Source organism: Halichoerus grypus, chromosome 4, assembly GCF_964656455.1.
Source record: "Halichoerus grypus chromosome 4, mHalGry1.hap1.1, whole genome shotgun sequence".
In the NCBI taxonomy this organism is placed as follows: Eukaryota; Metazoa; Chordata; class Mammalia; order Carnivora; family Phocidae; genus Halichoerus; species Halichoerus grypus.
In genome coordinates this window covers 138,125,790-138,149,996 of record NC_135715.1, presented here as the reverse complement: position 1 = coordinate 138,149,996, position 24,207 = coordinate 138,125,790, and the positions used below count along the sequence as shown (strand labels likewise).

The 24,207-nt window shown below is 37.1% G+C and overlaps 1 protein-coding gene across 4 annotated transcripts in view; it reads left to right on the top strand.

Moving 5' to 3' along the window:
* The first annotated feature begins 2,996 nt into the window (after positions 1-2,996).
* The window catches only part of LNPK (lunapark, ER junction formation factor), a 78,596-nt gene continuing 57,385 nt past the window's right edge, over positions 2,997-24,207 (top strand). For 2 of the 4 annotated variants that reach the window (XM_036073995.2, XM_036073994.2), the window contains exons 1-4: positions 3,007-3,143; positions 9,426-9,514; positions 11,447-11,488; positions 12,737-12,924. In XM_036073995.2, coding sequence (XP_035929888.1) covers positions 9,488-9,514; positions 11,447-11,488; positions 12,737-12,924 — 257 coding nt within the window. In that variant the 5' untranslated portion in view covers positions 3,007-3,143; positions 9,426-9,487. Of the gene's footprint in view, positions 3,144-3,392; positions 3,703-9,425; positions 9,523-11,446; positions 11,489-12,736; positions 12,925-24,207 lie in introns of those variants that run through there. The other 2 variants (XM_036073996.2, XM_078071018.1) reach the window with 2 other exon arrangements.

The following is a 24,207-nucleotide window of genomic DNA, read 5'->3' as shown; positions in this document are numbered from 1 at the left end:
ACATGAGTGTTTGGGTTACAGTCTTTAAGTAGTACACTTCTTTTTTATGAACTTTTCTGTGTTTGCTGTATTTCCCATCACAAAAAATAATTCCAGTTTTCTTTCTTCCCCATACTTCCTGATTCTTCCTCTAGTTAAAAGCATCTACAGTGCCTCATAGAGACTTACAGTTGTTACAGCAAGACTACAAAGAGAACAAACAATTTAGTCTTTATTTTTTTTTAAAGATTTCATTTATTTATTTGTCAGAGAGAGAGAGCACAAGCAGGGGGAGTGGCAGGCAGAGGCAGAGGGAGAAGCAGGCTCCCCGCTGAGCAAGGAGCCCTGGGACTCGATTCTAGGACCCTGAGATCATGACCTGAGCCGAAGGCTTAACTGACTGAGCCCCCGAGGTGTCCCAACAATTTAGGTCTTTAAAAACAAAAACACTTCCAAAGTAGGTTCTCAAGAATAAAAAAACTTTGACAAGAGTGAAACATAGCATTTGACTCTATTTTCCTTCTAGCCCTGGCCAGATAAGCTAAAAAAACCCTGAATTGGGGGGAATATATGCAGTGTAACTCTGAAGAAGATTGGGAGTGGGGCAAGATAGGGAAGGATGAGGTTTGATGGGAGTGGTGGAAAAAGAGAGCAGTGTGGCACCTGGGTGGCTCAGTTGATTGAGCATCTGACTCTTTTTTTTTTTTTTTTTAAAGATTTTATTTATTCATTTGAGACACAGAGAGAGAGAGAGAGCATGAGCAGTGGGAGAGGCAGAAGCAGGCTTCCCGCTGAGCCAGGAGCCCGATGTGGGGCTCGATCCCAGGACCCCAGGATCATGACCTGAGCCGAAGGCAGACGCCCAACCATCTGAGCCACCCAGGCACCCCTGAGCATCTGACTCTTAATTTTGGCTCAGGTCATAATCTCAGGGTCGTGGGATGGAGCCCCGCATCAGGCTCAATGCTCAGTTCAGAGTCTGTTTGAGATTCTCTCTCTCACTCTGCCATTCCCCCCACTTGCTCTCTCTCTCTCAAATAAATAGATCATTATAAATTATTATTAATAAATAGATTTCATTTATTTGAGAGAGAGTGCATGAGCGGGGGTGAGGGGCAGAGGGAGATGGACAAGCAGACTCCCCGCTGAGCAGGGAGCCTGATGTGGGGCTCCATCCCAGGACCCTGGGATCATGACCTGAGCCAAAGGCAGATGCTTAACAGACTGAGCCACCCAGGCACCTCTAAAATCTTTTTTTTAAAAAAAAGAGAGAGCGAGCGAGCATCAGAGTTAGTAGAGTGCCAATTTGGTAGACAGGGCAGGAGGCCTGGGCTAAGGGCAGGAGGCCTGGGCTAAGAGCAAGGGGACAGGACCCATGGGCAGAAAGAGCTAGAGGGGGGTTGTGAGGGGTAGCTGATTATATACTTTCAAGTTGGGAGGGGGTTAGGGACAGCACAAACCTTCAAACCTCCCCTTGCCAGGCCCAGACTCTTCTTCTGGAGCAATTACCTATGGAATTTTGTTTCAGGATTAGGTTTTTGGGATGTCTGGCCCCTGGCTAGTTCTTGTCTCCCCCCTCCTGTTTTTTCCCCCCTTTACCACAGACCTTGATGGCTCAGTTAAAACTAGAGAACAAATCATTAGCAAGTGGAAAACATTTCTTCCCTGTTCTCTTAGGAAAAGATATTCTGAGGTGAGGAGATATATTTGCATTAACTACACAGGCCTTTTAAAAAATATACTTTGAAACAGCAAAAGATGAAAAATGAAATGGTTAAATTTCCATGTCAAAATAGATGAAATGTTTCTTTTCCTATTTTCTTCTAGATTGGAAAAGTACCTGACCCAGAGTACACAAGAAGTAAAGTTTGGTCCTCTTCTGTTCATCCTTTCAAGCTTACAAAGCTGTAACTAGAGATTTTAACAGTGAGGACAAGCAACTCCACAGTGAATTATCTGGTAGCTTCCAGTATAATATATTATTCTTACCAACTAGATCCTATGTTCAGTTTCTTACTTTACCGTACCTGTTTGCTTTGTCAAAGTTTAAATGTAGCACATTAAAACAATGACACTCTTTAAAAATTACGGAAACACTATTTTAAAACGTGAATGTAACTAAACAAAATAGAAAAACCCCATGAAAAATGTTTGTACAAAGGGTTAAAACATGTCACAGAGGTAAAACATGACCAAAGCTTTTGCTTGCTTTTCAACCCTTCTCCACTGTTTGTGTGGTTCAAGTATCTTTTGTTATTTAGACTTGTCATTTACAATTGACTAGGAAATTGAACGCTCTGTATACAATGTTTCAAATCTGAGGTGAATGCAGCCTGGGTGGTTTACTCGTGGGCCCACGTATCGGGACCCGTGAAGGGAGTATTCTTCAGTTCAGAGTTTTAAAATAGAAAACTTGGCTTGTTATCCACGGGTTTGAAATCAACATCTGGCATTTGAAGCTTCCACACACGAGTGAGGTAAGCGTCCTGTCATCAAATGACCCTTTTTGACGTCCACGAGTGATTAAAGCAAGCCTTCCTGGAGCCTAGGCTTAATTTTCTCCACTGGCTTGTTTGGGAACTGGCCTCTTCTAAGCTCTGTAGTAGTATTAACTTGCTCGGCTGCCGGCTGAATGACAGCTGATCCTGGGACTCTTTAAGGCGGAGTCCTTGCCAAACGCACCCATCTCCACCCTCAACCCCACTCGTCTCTCTCGGCGGTCTAAGACCACCAGGATCAATTTCGGGGTTTTCTTTCTCCAGTAAGAGTTGGCAGAAGAGGCTTGAAAACAAAAAGAGGAGGCAGAGGAAAAGAAGTAACAGTAGTGGTAAGACTCCTAATAAATGGCAGTACACCCCTGAGACGCGACGATGAGCACCCTACTTAGCCGCGGAAGCCAGATGGCCAGGCGTCCTTCGGCCAACCGCCCGACAAGCCCGCCCCAACTGCCCGCCCCGGTCACAGTCACGTGACTGCGGAGCGGCGCGCGCCGGCCGTGGTGCCGATTGGCTGGCGGCGGGAGCGCGGGGTTTGATGGGAAGGAGTTGGCCGGGCCCATCCCTCTGTCAGTGGCGGCTGCTGCCTGCTCCGGAGACGGCTTGCGCGGTGGCCGCCGAAGCTGGCAGACGTGGACGCAAGCGCCGGGCTCTGCCCGCTTCTTACAGGTAAAACGCTCAAAATGAGGGCAGTTGCGGGGGGGGCGGGGCTCGGCAGAGGGGAAGCGCGCTGAGCTTTTCTCTGGGAATTACGCTCCCGGTTTCCCTGCTTGCCTCTCCCCGGCGCCCCCGCCCCACTCCGAGTGGCCTGAGAGCGCTAACCAACGTCGCCTCCTGCTCCCCTTGATTTCCCAGCAAAGTGCCAGGGGTGACTCTGGAGTAATAGAGAACCCTTTTGGCAACACCCCTCCCCACCGCCCCCAGTAAAGGAGAGATGTTTTCCCAGCCTTGTTCTCGGAGAGTCCGGGGGGTGACTGGGTTGAGTTGAGCATCGGCTCTTTGGCCCACCTATGTCGAGACGAAGGGTCAGAAGGTTCAACGCTAAGCTGTCGCTTCGAGTGTTTTGTCCATCTCTTTTTGTCTGAGTTTGCGGAGGCGCCACGAATTGGACAGATCGGGAGAGACCGAAAAACTGTCAGTGTCATGCTGCTCGGCCCAGGCATGTGGGCGTGGATTACGTGCTGCTCAGAGAAGCCTGTCTACAACCGTTGTTCTTATTTGAGGGAAGGTGGGCGGTGTAGGGGGTGGAGGGAAGGGCGAGGTTGCGTAGGTGTCATAGGCAAGTCCTTAGGAGAAGAGCAAATTTAAACTACCTCAATAGTTTTAATTGATGGCTGGCTCGGTTGGTGGAGCGTGGGACTCTTGATCTGGGCTTTGTGAGTTCGGGCCGCATTGGGTGTAGAGATTACTTAAAAATAAAATCTTTTAAGAATAGTTTAATTCTTTAATATTGTGTATCGGGATTGAGAGAGTTGGTATTAGTGAACTCAGTTTTGCTGATGGTGCCCTCATAGTAATAAAACCGGTGACTCACCGGGTTTTCCATGTTCCGCTTTTCCCAGTTGGCGTCTGGTTTATGTCAATTGTTTTCTCCTGTCTCTTTGGCCTGGGTGTCATCATTAACATAACTGACCCTGTTCAACAGCAGTGTGTGTGCATGTGAGTAAGCTTGGCTTCAGGCATGTGTTCAGACTGGCAGGGAGTGGCAGGGAATGATAATCTCTTGTTCTCAGCAGCCCCCATAGTTCCATTTTAGGAGGAAGTTGATTTTGAACATGTTTTTAAAAACATGAGTGGTGCATTTAAAATTAGAATTCTGGGACGCCTGGGTGGCTCAGTCGTTAAGCGTCTCCCTTCGGCTCAGGTCATGATCCCAGGGTGCTGGGATGGAGTCCCACATCAGGCTCCTTGCTCAGTGAGGAGCCTGCTTCTCCCTCTCCCTCTGCTGCTCCCCCTGCTTGTGCTCTCTCTCTCTCTCTCTCTGACAAATAAATAAAAATCTTAAAAAAAAAATAAAATTAGAATTCTAAGTTTCTCTGTCACCTATTAAGAACAACCCACCACTGTTAATAAATTTACAGTGTTTATATATTAACTTGACAGAGAATCTAAGAAGCTATATGGCTATCAACCAGGTATGATTTAATATAGAGATCTTTCTACTTAAATAGTCATTTCTTGGTAGTGTTTAGTTCAGAATGGACATCAACTTATCATGAAGACCAGAATTAATCAGCATATAATAAAAGTGCTTTTAGAGGTGTACTTCTTTTCAGTAATTTTATTTTTGAGCAATAAATGTGGTGGTTTGGGATATTTCAGGATTTCCTCTTCAGTTAGGATGTTTGAAAGAGTTCTAGAACAAATCACTTTTAATCTTAAATTGAATAGTACAATAGAGAGGCACTGTTGATGGTGACTGAATAGTTTGCACTTAGGTTTGGAACTTGATAAACATAAAAGTTAACTTTCTTGGCTGTTAAAGGCCTGCAAGATTATTTTAATGGAAGAGTCTGCAGAGTATTTTGTTTTATTTTTTAATACTAGAGCAAATGAGGGCAATACAATTTCAGTTAAAATACAAACTGTAATTTATTTTTCCAATTTTAAAATTATGAAAATAAGTACTTTATAAGAAGTTAGAAAGGTGTCTGTGAGGAGTATTGTCTGTACTACATGTGCTTCCTGATAATAGTGATAATAATGGCTATAATTTATTCTGCACTCACTACTTGTTGGACACTGTGCCAAGTGATATATAATTTCATTTAATTCTTACAACAGTTCTGTGAAGTGTAGGTATTTTCACCACTACATAGATGTGGAAACTGAGGTTAGAGAGTTTAATTTACCCAAGACCACATTGTTAGTATGCAGCTGAGCCATATTTTGATCCAGACCTTTTTTACTCCATTATTTTACTTTTCTTGAAGATTTATTTATTTTAGAGAGACAGCAGGGGGCGGGGTGAGGAGCAAAGGGAGAGAGAATCTTAAGCAGACTCCGCGCTGAGCACTGAGCCCCATACGGGGCTCGATCTCATGACCCTGAGATCACGACCCCAGCCAAACCAAGAGTCAGACGCTCAACCGACTGTGCCATCCAGGTGCCCCTCCATTATTTTAATACGAACTTGAAGTGAGCTGAAAATTTAAGAACGACATGGCCCAAGATTTTAAATTCTGACACCCAAACCTGAGTGAATATCAGTTAATAGGAAACATTGAAATAATATGGTGGGCATTGTTGTTTATTGAAAAACACATTAGATGCATCCAGCTCTTAAGGTCATGTCCGGTGCCATTGTGATCAGAGTGGAAAGAGACTACACATTCATGGAAGAGTTCTTGGGGATAAGCCACTTGAGATTGAGCAATCTGTTCACTCAAGGACAAACATTGATTTATGCTTCAGAAAGAAATGCTAGTTATTTGCTTCCCATATATTTCGCATGTGTTGGAAGAGATGGACTAGGAAACGGCAATGACCACAGCAGTAAAAACAGTTTGTATTGAGAAATTAGTTATGTGTCGGGCACTGCTATAAATACTTTCGAATGCATTATGTCACTTAAGCCTTTCGACACTTAAGAGGGTCCTTAACTATCCTTTTCCTGATGAAGATATTGAGTAACTGAGAGGTTAAGAAACTTATTTTCCCAAGGTTTCATAGTAAGTAATGGGCCACAGGAATTGGATGTTAAGATGTTTGTGTGGCAAGGAGGGAAAAAGTGTTTGAAAATAGAAGAGGTATGAAATTAAAGCTATATAGAAAGAGTTGATTTATTTAATTTTGTTATGCTTTCATATCTGTTGGAAGGTACTACCATTCCATGAGTATTATAGCAAATTAGCTTCTTTAACAAATACTGGAATTTGGAATTTTAGGAAAATTGCTGGAACAATGAGGGTTAACTTGTTCTTTATGATCCTGAAAGCATGGATAGGCATTTAATGACTATTTACCCTAATGTTGTTTTAGAGGACAGATTTTAAAGCATAATACTCTGCTTCAGGGATCTTAAAGGCTAAGCCATAGTTTGATTCATTAACATCAAAACAATTCTCCAAGCAAATAATTGATGTCAAGGTTGGTATTAATTACAATATTATGCATACATTTCATATTGCACTTAAAAAATGATGTGCAGTAAACAAGTAAAGGCAGTACTTGCAGACTTTCAGTACCAATTCTGCCCGTTGCTGGTGCTAGCTGCCAAAATGATTTGGCAAATCATTTAGCTACTCTTCCATGCAGATTTAAGCATTCAGATTTAATCAAATGAAGGAATTGGGCCACATGATACACTGTACCAACACTGTCTCTTGTGTTTATAACTTACTTTCCACTTCAGTAGCTCTGTTTACCAGCTATTTGAGAATGTCAGTGGTGCTTTCATATATTTAATATATAAATATTCCAATCTAATTTATATAAAGCAGATTTTATTTTTGATTTTGTGTTATTGGGAATAACTATTTGCTTCATAAAAAAGTCACAACTAAAATGCTGTGTCTGGCTATGCTACTTAATATTTTTGGGAGCAAATTACTTCACTTCCCTGGCCTCAGTTTCCGACATAATAAAATGGGATGATAGTGGTATCTAAATAATAAAATTCATGTAAAGCATTTGTTTTAGGGCCAACTAGAGATAAAGTGTTTATCAAATATTTAACTGGTATCTTTATTGTTGTCATTACTTTTTTTTAAATGTTATTTTAAAAAATTATTTATTTATTTTTTTAGTGAACTCTACCCCCAACGTGGGGCTTGAACCCGTGACCCCAAGATCAAGAGTCCCATGCTCTATCGACTGAGCCAGCCAGGCACCCCTGTTATTACCTTTAAATATTAAAAATTCAGGGCGCCTGGGTGGCTCAGTTGGTTGGGCGACTGCCTTCGGCTCAGGTCATGATCCTGGAGTCCCTGGATCGAGTCCCGCATCGGCCTCCCTGCTCGGCAGGGGGTCTACTTCTCCCTCTGACCCTCCCCCTTCTCATGTACTCGCTCTCTCTCATTCTCTCTCTCTCAAATAAATAAATAAAATCTTTAAAAAAAAAAATATTAAAAATTCTGATTTCTGACGGCTACAAACTTAACTCGGAGGCATATAACTGTTACAAACCAAAATGTGTAGGTCAATTGTGTACAAAACACTGTGCTAGATACCATACAATTAGTTCCCAAATAGTAGGGAATTACTATATACTTTGAAAGTACCAAATTAAATAGTTTATATAAATCCCCGCCCACAACCAGTCACCTTTCTTGGTGAGTATTTTTAGCATCTTAAGAAGGTTTTAAGATCTATTTAATGTTTTAACTGAGAAATTTATACTTCTATTCATTAAAGTTCCTGGACTTCCTACAACTGCATTTTAGAAATTTGAATACTGAGTTAATATTGAAGAATTAATAGTACTTAGGTTGAAACTTAAATGTGACTTATAACATTCATTTATAAACACCAGAATTTTTTAGGACAGTTTATAGATATTTCTGGTCCTAGAAATCAGTTTGTAAGTGAAAGTATTTTATACTTAGAATCTTTGTTATTTCTCTAACCAAGAAAGTCCAAGATCGGTATGCCTTATGCTAATCCAATCTATAAATAGTGTTGCAGAGTGAATGTGTTTACTTGGTACTGGTGTCATTTTTTATTACATTAATGGTTTTAAAAAAATGTGAGAATTATGGCCTCACTTTTTTTGTGTGTGGAATGAAGTAGTTTTATACACTGATAGTATGTAACTATACCTGGTAAAAATATGTAAATTTGAAAGTATACCTATACTATTTCTTGTTAAAAGAATAAAAACTTACATAATTATGGACTGGTAAATTGATTTAGAATCTAAGATGGCTGATACATTTTCATCCACATGGTAATATTGTAATACATTTGAGAGTCATAGAAAAACGACTAAAAGAAGATAGATACACAGCTAGCTGACATGAAGGTCTGCTGGCTTGAGGGACTTAGACACAATTTCAGAGAGAAATGTTTATTTGGGTATTGGAACAGTAGTGAACAGAGCAGAAGTCTGAAGATAGGGTAGCTTTGTGTGTTTTTTTTTGTTTGCTTTTTTTTTTTTTTTTAATTAGAGAGGCAGAGGGGGAGGAAGAGTGAGAATTCCAAGCAGGCTCCACAACCAGCGCAGAGCCCAACTCGGAGTTCCATCTCAAAACCCCGAGATCATGACCTGAGCCGAAATGAAGAGTGGGATGCTCAACCCACTGAGCCACCCAGGCGCCCCTGAAGATAGTAGCTTTGAATCCTGTTTCTTCTGAGCTATTGGGCAAATCACTGAATGTCTTTTCACTTAATTTTCTTATCTGTAAAATGGTAATAATGGAGGCTGTCCTGTGAAAAGTACTGGTATATTAAGTCTAATTTACAGAAAAGGAAATTAAAGCTCAGAAGCATTAAATGATTTGCTCAAGCTTACTAATAGTCTTGTAACCGTTATTTTCTTATTCAAAATCCATTGGCTTTCTGTTATTACTTGTAAAATGATATTATTCTAAACATTGTAAAACACCCCTAATTCCAAATAACTAGTTTAGTTGGGAGACAGCTGAATGATAGAAATGTATCTAAGCATGTAGAATGAAAGTAGTATAGTAAAACTTTTCTTACAACATTATGGGACCCACTTTAAAGAACAGCAAGTTGCAAAGTGGTATGAATATACACTGCTAAAATGCCTTTCCATTTAAAAGCCTTTTCAGCTTTATTTTCACTTTTAAATATGTCCTGGTGTGGAAAAAGGGATTTCTTGAAGGGTAGATTCTATTCCAAGACTATCTGAACTAAACTTCCACATAAGTGGAGTTCAAAGAAATTAATATTTTATAGTATTTTTGGGCAGTATTGCAACATCTAAATTTTATAGTGGGTATAGTGTGTGTTTAACTTAAAATTTTTAAATACTTGCTTTATTTCTAGCTGTGAATTCCTCTGGACAATTGATGATATTTATCATTGTGCCCAGTTTCTACACATAAAAGATGGGTGGATTATTTTCTCGATGGAGGGTAAGTTAGTTTTCTTTACAGCCAGTTCTTAGTCTAATATAAACCTAATTGTAAAAGTCTTCTTTGTGGTATAGACTTGAGTAGAGCTTGATATTATACCTAATTCTCTTTAATTTTCTTCCTTCTCTTATGAATTAGTTGTATATTTGGACTTTAATAGTTGTACTTGCTATATAGGTATCTTAATGACTCTGTTTAACATAATTATTTTACTTTAACTTATGAATTATTTTTATTTATGCATTCATGTGCAAATGGTTATCTTTTCTTGTTTTCTTCTATCTCCTACATTTCAGTCTTGTTGAACTATTTGAAATTATAGTTGCTATGCTACATAATACTTATGTTTTATGGGCTATATCTTTTTGTTTATTATGTATTTGCTGAAGTCATACTAAATACACTTTTAGGAATTAGAGGTTAAACAAAATTTGAAATGCAGTTTGATTTTATTGGTTAAGGCTTTAGAGGAAGTATCTCCAATTTAGTGCTATAAAATAAAAAATATATTAATGTTCTTTTCTAATATGAGAGAACAAACTCAGACAAACTACTTTGCTTATTTTTAACTCCTTTTTACCATAATGAGTCTAGCAATACTTGGTAGACTAGTTGCACTGTTACTGGAAATGCTTTGTTTTGGGTTGGTATTCTATTGACTCTCTGCTCCTCCCTTTAAAACTTTATTACAGTTCTGCTTGAGGATCAAATTTATCTACTTTTCCTTTGTCTTTGTTAGGTTGAACCATATGAAATTGCCAATATTCAACCATTTTGACTTACATAAAAAGCAATTTCATATGGTTCAACCTAATGTTAACAACTCTTGTGGGAACTACAATGAATTGATATCCATTGCCCTCCTATATTATTGAGTATATAATTGGTAAGTGGTTTCTCAAGTGTTGTATGAGACATTTTGGCTGGTTTTTATTCTGGGTGTCTAAAAAATATATATATATATTTTAAAGATTTTATTTATTTATTTGAGAGAGAGAGAATGAGAGAGAGCACATGAGAGGGGGGAGGGTCAGAGGGAGAAGCAGACTCCCTGCCGAGCAGGGAGCCCGATGCGGGACTCGATCCAGGGACTCCAGGATCATGACCTGAGCCGAAGGCAGTCGCTCAACCAACTGAGCCACCCAGGCGCCCTGAAGATCAGATTTTAAAAAGACATCTAAGAATACTTCATTATAGCAGAGTTTGTTAAAAATATTTTTTAGGGCACCTGGGTGGCTCAGTTGGTTGAGCGACTGCCTTCGGCTCAGGTCATGATCCTGGAGTCCCTGGATCGAGTCCCGCATGGGGCTCCCTGCTCGGCAGGGAGTCTGCTTCTCCCTCTGACCCTCCCCCCTCTCATGTGCTCTCTCTCATTCTCTCTCTCTCAAATAAATAAATAAAATCTTAAAAAAAATAAAATAAAATCTGATCTTCAGAAAAATACTTTAGGAATTCAGAATGAAGGTAGCCTATTGATTTTGACTTTCAGAGTCCTCAGTGAACTTTTAGCAATAGTAAATCAGACCATCTTTAGTCTTGAGCTTTTAAATATATGATTTCTTTTGAATAATAATATCTAAGAAAATTTTTCTTGGAGGAAAACTTCTTTCTCTATAAAAGCATGTTCTATTGGGATTAGGAACGGTAGAAATTAAAAAGAAGAATGGTAGAAATTGAGCTGTTGGAGTTGAAAGTACTTCTAGGACTAAAAAGTCAAGTAGGAAAATGCTTATTTCTGTAACCTTATGTAGTTCTGTTTATAATTATAATTTTATTTAAATCTAAATCTCATTAATAAATAGGAATACATATTGCTTGACACCATTTGAAAAAACTTATTTTTGAATTAAAATGTTCTATGATTTTATAAGTCAAAGTGTTTCTAAGTTAGGAGTAACAAGTTTTAATGTCTCATATCTGTTTCTATAACAGACAAAACCTTCAACTGTAGAAGTTCTGGAAAATATAGATAAGGTATGTTTTTTGGCTCTGTGGTGTTTTAATTCATCTTAGGTATTGCATAAGTATTATTTCAGTATATGTATATTGTTTTGGAGACTGGACCTGGTTTGGGAATTTACAGATGATATAAAGTAAGCCTGAGAACTTTAATGTTATTTTATCTCAAAAAAAATCGGAAGTCTCTGAGTGACTTAAGAAGTCTGTGTCACTAGAACCTGTTAGGTTGAAATTAGATGTATATAGCATGGTGTAAAGCAATGTTACCAGATAGGGTAAAGTAGATTATAAGATAGTCTGCAACAGTTTTTATCAATCCGAAAAGTTCATAAACTTCATTATCAAAAATGGTTATTGCTTAGGAATATTGAGAGTGATGAATAGATGGAAAGAATCTAGTATGGGTCACTGTTTCAATTTTTATTAATTCTTTTTGTAGCCAGATTTTTAAAATTAATTAATTAATTTTTAGCCAAAATTTTTTAGACCTTATACAGAGAGAATTATTATTTATTTAGTTTAATAAATATTTATTGATGTCAATTTCATGCTTGATCTTTGCTAATTTGGTATGTCAAAAATAGTATCTTAATTTTTTATTTATTTTTAAAGATTTTATTTATTTGTCAGAGAGAGAGAGAGAGAAAGTGAGAGAGCGAGCACAAGCAGGGGGAATGGCAGGCAGAGGGAGAAGCAGGCTCCCTGCTGAGCAAGGAGCCTGACATGGGGTTCTATCCCAGGACCCTGGGATCATGACCTGAGACGAAGGCAGATGCTTAACCTACTGAGCCACCCAGGCATCCCTTAATTTTGCATTTAATAGGGTGACTTGTCAGGGGTGCCTGAGTGGCTCAGTCCTTAAGTATCTGCCTTCGGCTCAGGTCATGATCCTGGGATCCTGGGATTGAGCCGCACATTGGGCTCCCTGCTAAGCAGGAAGCCTGTTTCTCCCTCTCCCACTCCCCCTGCTTGTGTTCCTTCTCTCGCTGTGTCTCCCTCTGTCAAATAAATAAATAAAATCTTTAAAAAAAAAAAAAAAGAGTGACTTGTCAGGATAGGCATTTTCATATGTTTTTAACTTCATTTCTAATTTTCTTTTTCATATTATGTTCTTTTTAAAAAATATTAAGGTATTATATTTCATTGACTTTTAAGAGTTCTTCCTATATAATCTATCATCTAAAAATTTTTTTGTTAATATTTTGATGTCTTTATGAAATTTGAGATTCAATTCAATAATATAGAACAATTTTCTCTTAACAGGAAATTCAAGCATTGGAAGAATTTAGGGAAAAAAATCAGAGATTACAAAAATTATGGGTTGGAAGATTAATTCTCTACTCTTCGATTCTCTATCTGTTTACATGTTTAATTGTATACTTGTGGTATCTTCCTGATGAATTCACAGCAAGACTTGCCATGACACTTCCATTTTTTGCTTTTCCATTGATGTAAGTAAATTTTTCTTTTAGTTGACCTTTCTTCTTTTTGACCAGTTAAAATATATTCAGTCTCTTTTTATTGTGAAATAGTGATGTTTCAGATTGAGTAAATTTGCTTTTTTTTTTCTTTTGCAAAGTATTTAAAAAAGTAAGCCAACTGTATTAAGCTTTAATTTATAATTCAACATACCTGAGGAATATGACTCAGTGACATCAGTAATAATGGCTCTATATGAGAATCTTTTGTAATTCTCTAATAGATGGTCATGCCCCCCTAGGGATATAGGGCAAGGAGTGGGCATTTCAGATTGTAGGTAGTTGTAACTGAGGGAGGGTTTGTAAAACAAATAAAAAATAACTGCCCCAATGATTCTGAATATATTCCATTCATCCCGTCTCTTTTCCCATCACTGCTATAAAGCAATTGACTCTTACTATAGAAATATTTTATAATATAGCACTTTATTGAAGGTGTGCCATGATTGAGAATTTTGAGAGACAATTGAATAAAAATTGGTTCATTCACTCTACAAATATTTATAGGTACCGGTTTTGTAGATGTTGGAATATAATGGTGTATGGTATACAAAAATACAAAATCTCTGAATGTAGATCTTAGACTACATACATTAAATTAAGTAATAAGTATGATGAGTATCATGAAAGAGAAGTGTCAAATGCTATGGGAACATTTACCAGAGGCTCTAACACTATCTGTGGTGGAGGTGGGGTCAGGGATGAGTCTTTGTATTCATTTTCTATTGTTGCCACAAATTTAGCAGCTTAGAGCAACACCCGTCTGTTGTATCACAGTTTGTGTAGATCAGAAGTCCAGGTGGCTTGACCTGGGGTCTCTGCTTAAAGTCTTGCAGGCCTAAATCAAGGTAATCAATCAGTTGGACGGGGATCTTATCTGGAGTCTCTGCAGGGGGGCGGGGAGAATCTTCCAGGTTTAGTCAGGTTGTTTGCTGACTAGTGCCGCATCTCTCTCACTTCCAGTTCTGCCCTCAGCCCAGGGAAAGCTCTGCGTTTCAGGGTTTAACTGATTATATTAGACCCACCAGGATAATCCAGGATAATCTCCCTTGCTTAGAATCAGCTGAGTAATACTTAATTATATTTGCGAAGTCCCTTCAGTTATATTTGCGAAGTCCCTTCACAGCAATACCTGGATTACTGTTTGTATAACGGAGGATGGAATCTTGGGGAGGAAGAGAGATAGCTTCAGAATTCTGCCTACCACCGCCACCCTGAGGAAGTGACCTTTGAGTTTGAGACTCAGAGGATGATTATGTGTTGCAAGGGTGGTGTGACATGGTGGATAATCTTTTATTTTTTTTTATTTTTTATTTTTTATTTTTTTTTAAAGATTTTTATTTATTTATTGAGAGAGAGAGAATGATAGAGAGAGAGCATATGAAAGGGGGGAGGGTCAGAGGGAGAAGCAGACTCCCTGCTGAGCAGGGAGCCCGATGCGGGACTCGATCCTGGGACTCCAGGATCATGACCTAAGCCGAAGGCAGTCGCTTAACCAACTGAGCCACCCAGGCGCCCCGTGGATAATCTTTTAGGCAGAAGAAATGGCATATATGAAGGCCCTGAGGGGAATAGAGAATGGTAGATTTAAAGAATTGAAAGAAGGCCAGGGGTGCCTGGGTGGCTCAGTTGGTTGAGCGACTGCCTTCGGCTCAGGTCATGATCCTGGAGTCCCTGGATCGAGTCCCGCATCGGGCTCCCTGCTCAGCAGGGAGCCCGCTTCTCCCTCTGACCCTCCCCCCTCTCATGTGCTCTGTCTCTCTCTCTCTCTCATTCTCTCTGTCTCAAATAAATAAATAAATAAATAAATAAAAAAGAAAGAAGGCCAAAGTCTGGTTTATAGGGAAAGTCTGAATAGTTAGGCAAGGGGTATTTCTTGTGGGCCTTATAATCCATAGTAAGGATTTTAGGACTTAATCTAAGAGTAATGGGAAGCCATTGAAGATTTTTAAGAAGGAATATGATGTGATCATATTGTTATTTTGAAAATACTATTGAGGCTGCACTATGGAGAATAAGTTAGAGGGGAATAAGAATGGATCTAAAGCAGCAAGTTAGGTTATGGTTGTCTAGGGGAAAAATGATTGACAGTGATTTGCAACTGAGTGGAGGCAGCAGAGTGGAAGAGAAGCAGATGGGCTGAATGAGGCTTGAATGAGTATTGAAGAGTATTGAATGAGACTTGAATGAGTATTGAAGGGGTAGAATTGAGGTAGTATGGAGAGGCTCTTGGTGATTGGGTGGGTGTGAGGTGACAGGGAATAATTGCCTCAAGGATAAAATTTAAGTGTATGGCTTGGGAAATTTGTTTGATGGTAGTGTCATTCATCTAAATAGGGAATACCATCTAAACAGGGAATCCCATGAGGAAGAGCAGGTTTGCTCCCTGAGACTAAACTACCTGTGTTCTATTTGGAGAGAGCTGCCAAGTGGGATGGTTAAGTATGAGGTTCAGGAGATAAATTTGAGTGGGAGATATTAATTTAGAATTTGGCATCTTATAAATGTTAAACAGAGTCATTATCTGTTCATTCAGTAAATACTGGGCACCTGCAGTGTGTTAGGTATTGGGCTAGACCCTAGTGATTGAGAAAGTAGTGACAAGATCTGTGCCTTCATGGAGCTTACGTTCTATTGGGATTGGACAGGTAAAAAGTGAGAGACAAGTAAACAAAGAAGTGCACTGAAGGAAATAAACAGGGTGATAGAGAGGAACAGTCCTCTTTTGAGAAGGTGGTATTTGAATTGAGAACTAATGTACGAGAAAGAACCAGCTTGGAAAGAGTTGGAATTTGTGGAAGATAATTTATATAGATACAGTGTATGATGGCATATGTATCCATAGAAAGATGTAGGAAAGGATTATCCTCAAAATATTAATGGAAATTCTCCTTGGGCAGTGGAATTTTTAGTAGTTGTTTCTTTCCATATGTTTTTTGGTATTGCTTGAATTTTTTACATCAGTGTATTCTTCAGATCCTAAAAACAAAAACAAAAATCCAAGAGTTGAGGGAAGGTCTTTACAGGAAGAGAGAACAGAAAATACAAAGGCTGTGAGGTAGGAGAGAGCATGACTTATTTTAGGGTCAAAAAGATCAGTATAAGGAATGTGTGATGGAGAGAAAAAGTGATAGGGGGTGTGCTTGCAGAATCAGATAGTATCTGGATCATGGGAGGGTCATGGCCTAGGAGTTTATATTTCATTTTGGGTGAAATGGGAAGCTTGTAAAGGTTTTAATGGAAGAATGGCACGATGAGATTTAAGTCAAGAGGATCATGTGTACTGCCTGTGGAGATTGAGGAGGACAAGGGTAGAAACAGGGAGATCAGCTAGGATGCTGTTATAGGAGTTTAAAGGTAAAGATGGATTTGACATCTCAGTGGCAGTGGAGATGAATAGATGACTTGGCAGTATTTCAGAACTACAAATGAGACAACTTGGCAGGAGGAAGTGGAAGGTAAGGGAAAAGAAGGAATTGGGTGATATTTAGGTTTTTTAGTTTGACATTTGGCAGGTGTAGGATCTCTTTCTTTGGGACTGATGTAGTAAAAAATTTTGTTTAGTCTTTAGTGCAGGGCGTATTTTCAAATTGGAACTCCTGGAGATCACAAAATTATAGCTTTGTATATAGATAAAAGAGCCAAAAATTGAGTGCATGCATATTACCAAATAAAACCTCTGCCATTTTCTTTATTTTTTTTCTCTTTTGGGATTTTTTTGAATGCTTCTTATCCCAGGTGTGGCAGTAGATTTTATAATGCTGAGACCCTTTCCCTTGTTCATTTCTAGTTTTTTATAAAAAGAGGGGAGGAAAGAAATTTAGAAAGGGAATAAATGTATTTGAAGCATCTTTAAAAAACTTAGAAAAAACTCATTTGACCTCCATTTCCATATCAAAATTGATTTTTTGATTATGAAAAATTTTTATCTAGTTGCAAAAGAATGTCTGACAGGGAACTTTACTGTGCTAATTGTAATGGCTCTTCACAAACTGATTTACTGGGTCTGCTATTATGCTGCAGAAGACTTTTTTTGGGCAAATAAATCATATTACTAATTGTTCTTCAAAGTAGAAAAATGTAATTTCTTTAAAAATATCTGTTATTTCTTCAGTTTGATCTTTCTACTGTTTTGAGTATGAGGCTCTATTATCCTTACTGTGTCCTTCTGCCTGTTCTGCATCACCTGCATCTAGTATTTCTTGGTTTGTTAAGCTTCAGAGCCATTTCTCACTTTGTCTCATTCACATTTGTGACCTGGTTCTCAGCTGCCGCAGCTTCTATTTCACTGAGCTCTTCACTTTTGGAAGCATAGGCCAGTTATCAAACAAAGAATAGAATTGTCCTCCTGATTGATGACAATCAAAAATAAAATACAACAACGTGAAAGTAGATGTTGTGGTATGTAGAAAGAAGACTTACCACAGGATATTTTCTTTTGTGTGAGCTATTGCCTTAGCTTATTCCTGGACTTTTTTCCTTTGGAAACAAAAATTTTGAGGTGTAGACCAGGGTTTACTTAAAGAAATGGAAGCAGAAAGAGCAATAAAATGTAGTGTTTTACTTATCACTCTCTATACTGATTATATAGCTTAGAAATCTACCTGATAACTGCAAAAAGTGACTGTTATTTCTGCATTCTAGGTTTCCCAAATGCTTTTACTGGACAGAGAAGTCATGGATTCAGGACTGAGCATATATTACATAATCATAACTATCTTAAAATTATCTTTTGTGATAGAATATCAATATTCTATATAAGATGCTGTGATTTTTATTATATTTTCTTTCCTTCATATGGAGGAACTTGGTATGATTCCAACCTATAATTTTTTTGCCTTTCAGAGTCAATAATTTATATCTCTGATCTTTTCAACTATTACTGAAACAAATTATAACCTAAATGCTGAACTTATTTCATAGGAGTCATTAAGGCTATGGTCCATGGTGAGGGAAGGTTTGGATTACAGTTTAAATTTTGTATTTCTTGATTATGCTGCCAAGTATGCATTACTGTGGGAATTGGTTCATTTTCTAAGAGTGAACAACCATTAAGCTTTGTCTCTACCCTTAACTAATTCTACAAGCAATCCTAGACTTTTACTCCTGGATACTTTATTCTTACAGATTATAACTTCCTAGAAATTTCGTTCTCTATAAGATCATTACAGAGGCTTATTGGCATAAAACATTGACCTTCCCAGAGGATTTAACAATATTTTCCTTCTTTTTTTTTTTTTTTTTTTTAATTCCTCTTAAAATGCGGTTAGGGAGGGGAAAAGTTAAGCAAAGAAACTGAGGAAGGTTGTCTTATCCCTGTTTTTTTTATGTTTTCTTGTTTTTTGTTTGTTTGTTTTTTTTGTTTGTTTTTTCCCTACTTAAATTGAAAGCCATTTGAGGATAGGGCTTTGCTCTTACACAGCTTTTAATGCCTCCTTCCTGCTCCCCCTCAAACTAACTGGTAAAAATATTTCCTCAATCCATCTAGAAGAGTTGACAAGCATAATTTGTAGCCTTTTGAGGAAAGTTAAACATTTCTTTCATGGCACTCTAATAAGAATACAAAGTATCTTTCATCAGCTGTAGTTGGCTCTTAAAGGAGAAGGTATCTGTGAACATCTCTTCGTATGTACTCAAGGAGAGTATTTACTAAGAGGTTTTGGTAGGTAAGAAATCATTTTGCAAGCATCCGTTTTGCAATGTTGATAGATACTTGAATATTGATGGTTGATAGATATTTGAATATTGATAGTTATTTACTTGATAGAATTCTGTACTTAAAGAATAATGTACGGAGACATAATTAAGAGACAGATCCTATTCTTGGATGGGAAGATTTAGTATTGTTATGAGATCAGTTCTCCCTAAATTGATCTAAAAATGTGTGGTCACAATAAAAATATCAACAGTACTTCAAAAATCTTGGCACACTTATTCCATACCTTTAAAAAAAGGATTTACTTATTTATTTGAGAGAGAAGGGGGAGGGGCAGAGGGAGAGAGAGAGAATCTCAAGCAGAATCCCCGCTGAGCATGGAGCCCAACAAGGGGCTCGATCTCAGGACCCTGAGGTCCTGACCTGAGCTGAAATCAAGAGGGACACTCAACTGAGTAAGCCACCCAGGTGCCCCTCCATACTTTTTAATGGAAAAATAAATATATAAGAATAGTCCTGAAAATTCTAAAAAAGGAGAGGAATGAGAAGCAGAGGTCTGCCAGGCATCATATACATTATAAAACTTCATTAATTAAAAGTTTGCTATAGTGATCGCTTCTTGGCCTTTTGGCTAAGATCAAGTGTAAAAGTTTGCTATAGTGTATAAATAGTGTATAAAATAATTAAAAGTTTGGCACAGTGTATAAATAAATAGTGTAGAATTAATTAAGTTTGCCACAGACCAAAGAAAGAGACACAAGAATCCAGAAATAAATCCCAAAAGAATTTTTGCATATGATATAGTATGATCTTTATGGTTTTTATATATGATAAAATGACCTTTCAAATCATTGGGGGAAAATGGTGTTGAGTTATATATATATAAAAAAATTAAAGTCAATTCAATTAAAGAAAAAAAGCTTGATTCCTGCCTTATTCCTTATACCAAAATAAATCACTGTTATTAGTTTGTCGGAATGTGAAGGTAATTCTTGCTAAAGCTTTTGATAGTTAAATAAACTGACAGAATAGTCAGCATAGTTATATATTGACACCTGTATATCTTTTCATTTTTAGCTTTATATATTGCTAAATCTCATCTAAAAACAATAAATTGGATGGGGTTTATGTGGTTGTTGGAAAGACAGCACCTAAATTTGGCAGAAAGTGCTTCATAAATGAAAGTTGGTGAAAAACCTTCATGTTTTGGTTGGAGGTTTATGGAATGTTACTTTTAGTAAAAGTGAGGAAGGTTTGATTATATTGATTGAGTTTTAGGTATTCTGCTATATTTTAACATTTAGCATTTTTAATTTTAGTACAGTTAAGCACTAAATATTAAGGATTTAAAATATTTACCATAATTAAAGTGTTATTCTGTTATATTGAGGTTCCAAGTATTCCCTGTTAGTATACCTTTATAATTTTATAGTGCAAGTCACTAGATTATATATAACAGAAATTCATACTGTACTAATTTTTCAAATAGTATCAGTTTCATTCAGAAAAGAACAACTGGGATGATTTGATGAAATAAGGGAGAGTTTTTAGTATTTTTTGGAACTGATTGTATATTTGAACTTACTAATTTTCCATACTAATTCTGTGTTCAGCTACAAGAATCATCTTGGTTTTTTTTTGTTTTGTATTTTTTTTCACGATTTTATTTATTTATTTGACAGAGAGAGAGAACACAAGCAGGGTGAGCTGCAGAGGGAGAGGGAGAAGCAGGCTCTCCACTGAGCAGGGAGCCCAACGTGAGGCTGGATCCCAGGACCCTGGGATCATGACCTGAGCCGAAGGCAGACACCCACCCAACTGAGTCACCCAGGTGCCCCCATCTTGTTTCTAATAAGTTTTTCAGTTGATTTTTTTGAGTTTACAAGTATTGGGGCACCTGGGTGGCTCAGTCGGTTAAGTGTCTGCCTTCGGCTCAGGTTATGATCTCAGGGTCCTGGGATCAAGTCTCGTGTTGGCTCCCTCCTCAGCAGGGAGTCTGCTTCTCCCTCTCCCTCTGCTCCTCTTTCACTATTGCTCTCTCAAATAAATAAATAAAAAATCTAAAAAAAAAAAGTTTATGAGTATTCAGACATTTGTGAATAGCAATAATTTTACCATCTTTCATATTTTTTGTCTGATTTTTTTTTCTTTTGGCTAATTATGTTGGCTAATACCTTCAGGACAATGTTAAGTAATAGAGAAAATAGTGAATATTCTGGACTTGTTCCATGGGAATGCTTCTAATGTTTCCCCATTGGACATTATTTTGACTTTTGGATTGAAACATTTTATCATGTTAAGGAATTTTCTATCCACATTTAGTTTTCTTTTAAATCAAGAAAGATTGTTGAATTTTGTTAAATGCTATTTCATTATCTATGGAAATAGCCGTTTGATTTTTTCATCTTCTATCCCTTAATATGATAGATTATATTAAATATTGAATTCAAAGATTGAAATCATGAATTCCAGGAAAATTTCTACTTTCATAATTGTAATCATTTTTTATAAACATTAAAGTTTTTATTTTTTAATGCTCTAGGATAGTTTAAATAGAACTGGCATCTGTGCTTTATAAGTTTGGTAGTATTCTGAGTTTGGGGCTTTTTATGGAGGGTAGCTCTTAACTTTTTAAATTCAGTAGTAGTTAATCTTTTTGGTTCTCTGCCTCTTCCAAGGTTAGTTTTGTTAATTATATAGATGTAATTACTCATTCTACAGTTTTAAAGATTTATTTATTTTTTGCAAGAGAGAGAGAGAGCAAGAGGGACAGAGGGAGAATCTGAAGTAGACTCCACAGTGAGCCTGAAGCCTGATGCAGGGCTCATCCCACAATCCTGAGATCATGAGTCTAAGATCACGACTGGAGCAGAAACCAAGAGTTGGATGGTCAACTGACTGCACCATCCAGGCGCCCACTCATTCTACAGTTTTAAAATATATTTCTGTAGAGTGTTTTAATAGTAGTAGTCATCACTGTCTCTTACTGATTTAAAAAATTTTTTGTATGGGGCACCTGGGTGGCTCAGTTGGTTAGGCTTCGGACTCTTGATCTCAGCTCAGGTCTTGATCTCAGGGTCATGGGTTCAAGCCCTGCATTGGTCTCTGTGCTGGGTGCTGGGTGTGGAGCCTACTTAAAAAAAAAAAAGTTAAAAAAATTTTTTTGTATCTATGATTATTGCTTCCTTATTGTTTCTTATTTTGTATTGTTTCTTATATTGTTTCTTATTTCTTATTTTGTATATTTGTACATTTTCTCTTTTGTGATTGTTTTTATTAGTTATGTATCTTTTTTCTCTCAAAGAACCAGCTTTTAAAAAATTACTTTTTATTCTTTTTTTCCTCTTAGGCTTATTTTATTCCTGTAACTTAAATTGGATACTTAATACATTTATTTTCATTCTTTCTTATTTATTAATACAGTAAATACACTATATGTGTATTTGAGGTCATGATATTTTTTGACCACTGCTTAATTTTATTCCTCGTGTTTTGATATGTAGTGATTTGCTTTGGTTATTTTCTAGATATCATGAATTTTTTTTAAATTTAGTGTTGTAATTTAAGCATTTTTCCCAGGTGACAAATGTGTATTTGTATATTTGGTCTCTGGTTTAGTTACTGTTTCTAGTTTTACTGTATTGCTTTCAAAGCATATTGTTTAATATTTCTACTTCTTTGAATTTATTGAGATTTTTTTTTGGTCGTATGCTATTTGGTCAATGGTTGCCTTTCACAAACACTTGAAGATGTATTTTTTTTTTTTTCAGGTGCATAGAGTTTAATAATATCAGTGAAAACTATCTTCTTATGTTGTATAGTTCTTCTGTATTCTAGTAATATATTTCAACTTCTTGCTGTTTAGTTTTGCTTTATGAATGTTCCTTTAAAAGAAACCTTTTTGGGGCGCCTGGGTGGCTCAGTCGGTTAAGCGGCTGCCTTCAGCTCAGGTCATGATCCCAGCGTCCTGGGATCGAGTCCCGCATCGGGCTCCCTGCTCTGCGGGGAGCCTGCTTCTCCCTCTCCCTCTGCCTGCTTCTCTGCCTACTTGTGTTCTCTATCTCTCTGTCAAATAAGTAAATAAAATCTTTAAAAAAAATAAAATAAAAGAAACCTTTTTTTTTTTGAAATAATTACAGATTCACATGAAGTTGCAAAAAAACACAAAAAAATGTACAAGCAGGTCCCATGCATCCTTCACCCAGCCTTCCCCAGTGGTAACATCTTGCATGAATATAGTAAAATATCACAACCAGGAAACTGATGTTGGTTCAACTCATAGAGTCTATCAGATTTTACCAGTTTTACATGCACTTTTATGTGTGTGTTTTATATTTCTATGTAATTTTATCACATCTGTAGCTTCATGTCACTACCCCACAATTCAGATTCAGAACTGTTCTAAAACCACAGGACTTGGATTGCTTGGCAGGCTCAGTTGGTGGCGCATGTGGCTCTTGATCCTCAGGGTCATGAGTTCAAGCCACACTTGGGTGTTGAGATTAAATAAATAAATAAATAAATAAATAAATAAATAAATACCACAGGGCTCCTTTTTGCCATTCCTTTGTAGTTATACCAACCCTCCTCACCTGCCCCATTCTTAACCCTTCCACCCACTAATCTGTTTTATATCTCTGTAACTTTGTTATTTCAAGAATTATAAAATGAGGTCACCTAGTTTATAATCTTTTGAAACTGGCTTTTTTCATTTGGCATATTCTTGAGATCCATTCAAGATGTTAAGTGTATTAATAGTTTCTTTTTATTGTTGAGTAGTATTCCATGGTAATGATGTACCACAGTTTGTTTAACTATACACTTGTTGAAGGACATTTGGATAGTTGCCAGTTTTTGGCTATTACGAATAAGGCTTCTGTGAACATTTTTATATAGGCATTGTCTGAACATAAGTTTTCATTTCTCTGGGGCATATACTCAAGAATGTAATTTCTGAGGCATATGGTAGGTACATGTTTAGTTTTTAAAGAAACTGCTAAACTGTTTTTTAGAGTAGATGTACCATTTTACATTTCCACTGGTTGCATATAAATGATCTCTTTTCTCTACATCCTTGTCAGCATTTGGTATTTCACTATTTCCTATTTTGATCATTTTGATAGGTGTGTAGTGATATTTCATTGTGGTTTTAATTTACATTTCCCTAAGGGCTAATGATGTTGAAACTCTTTTCATGTATTTATTTGCTATTTATATCTCCTCTTCTGTTCATGTCTGTTCATGTCTTCTAATTTTCTAATTGGGTTAATGGTCTTTTTGCTGTTGAGTTTTGAGAGTTCTTTATATATTGTAGATACAAGTTATTTGTTGGGTATATGGTTTGCAAATATTTTTTTACCAGTCTATAGTTTGTCTTTTTATTCTCTTAATAGGACTTTTGCGGAGCAAAATTTATTAATTTTTCCTTTTATGGATGTGCTTTTGTTGTCAAGAACTCTTCCCTAACTATAGGTTCTGAAGATTTTCTTCTTTGTTTTTTTTCTATGCATTTTTTCTTATAACATTTTACATTTAAATTCATAAGCCATTTTGAGTTAATTTTTATATAAGGTGTGAGGTTCATGTTGAGATTTTTTTAT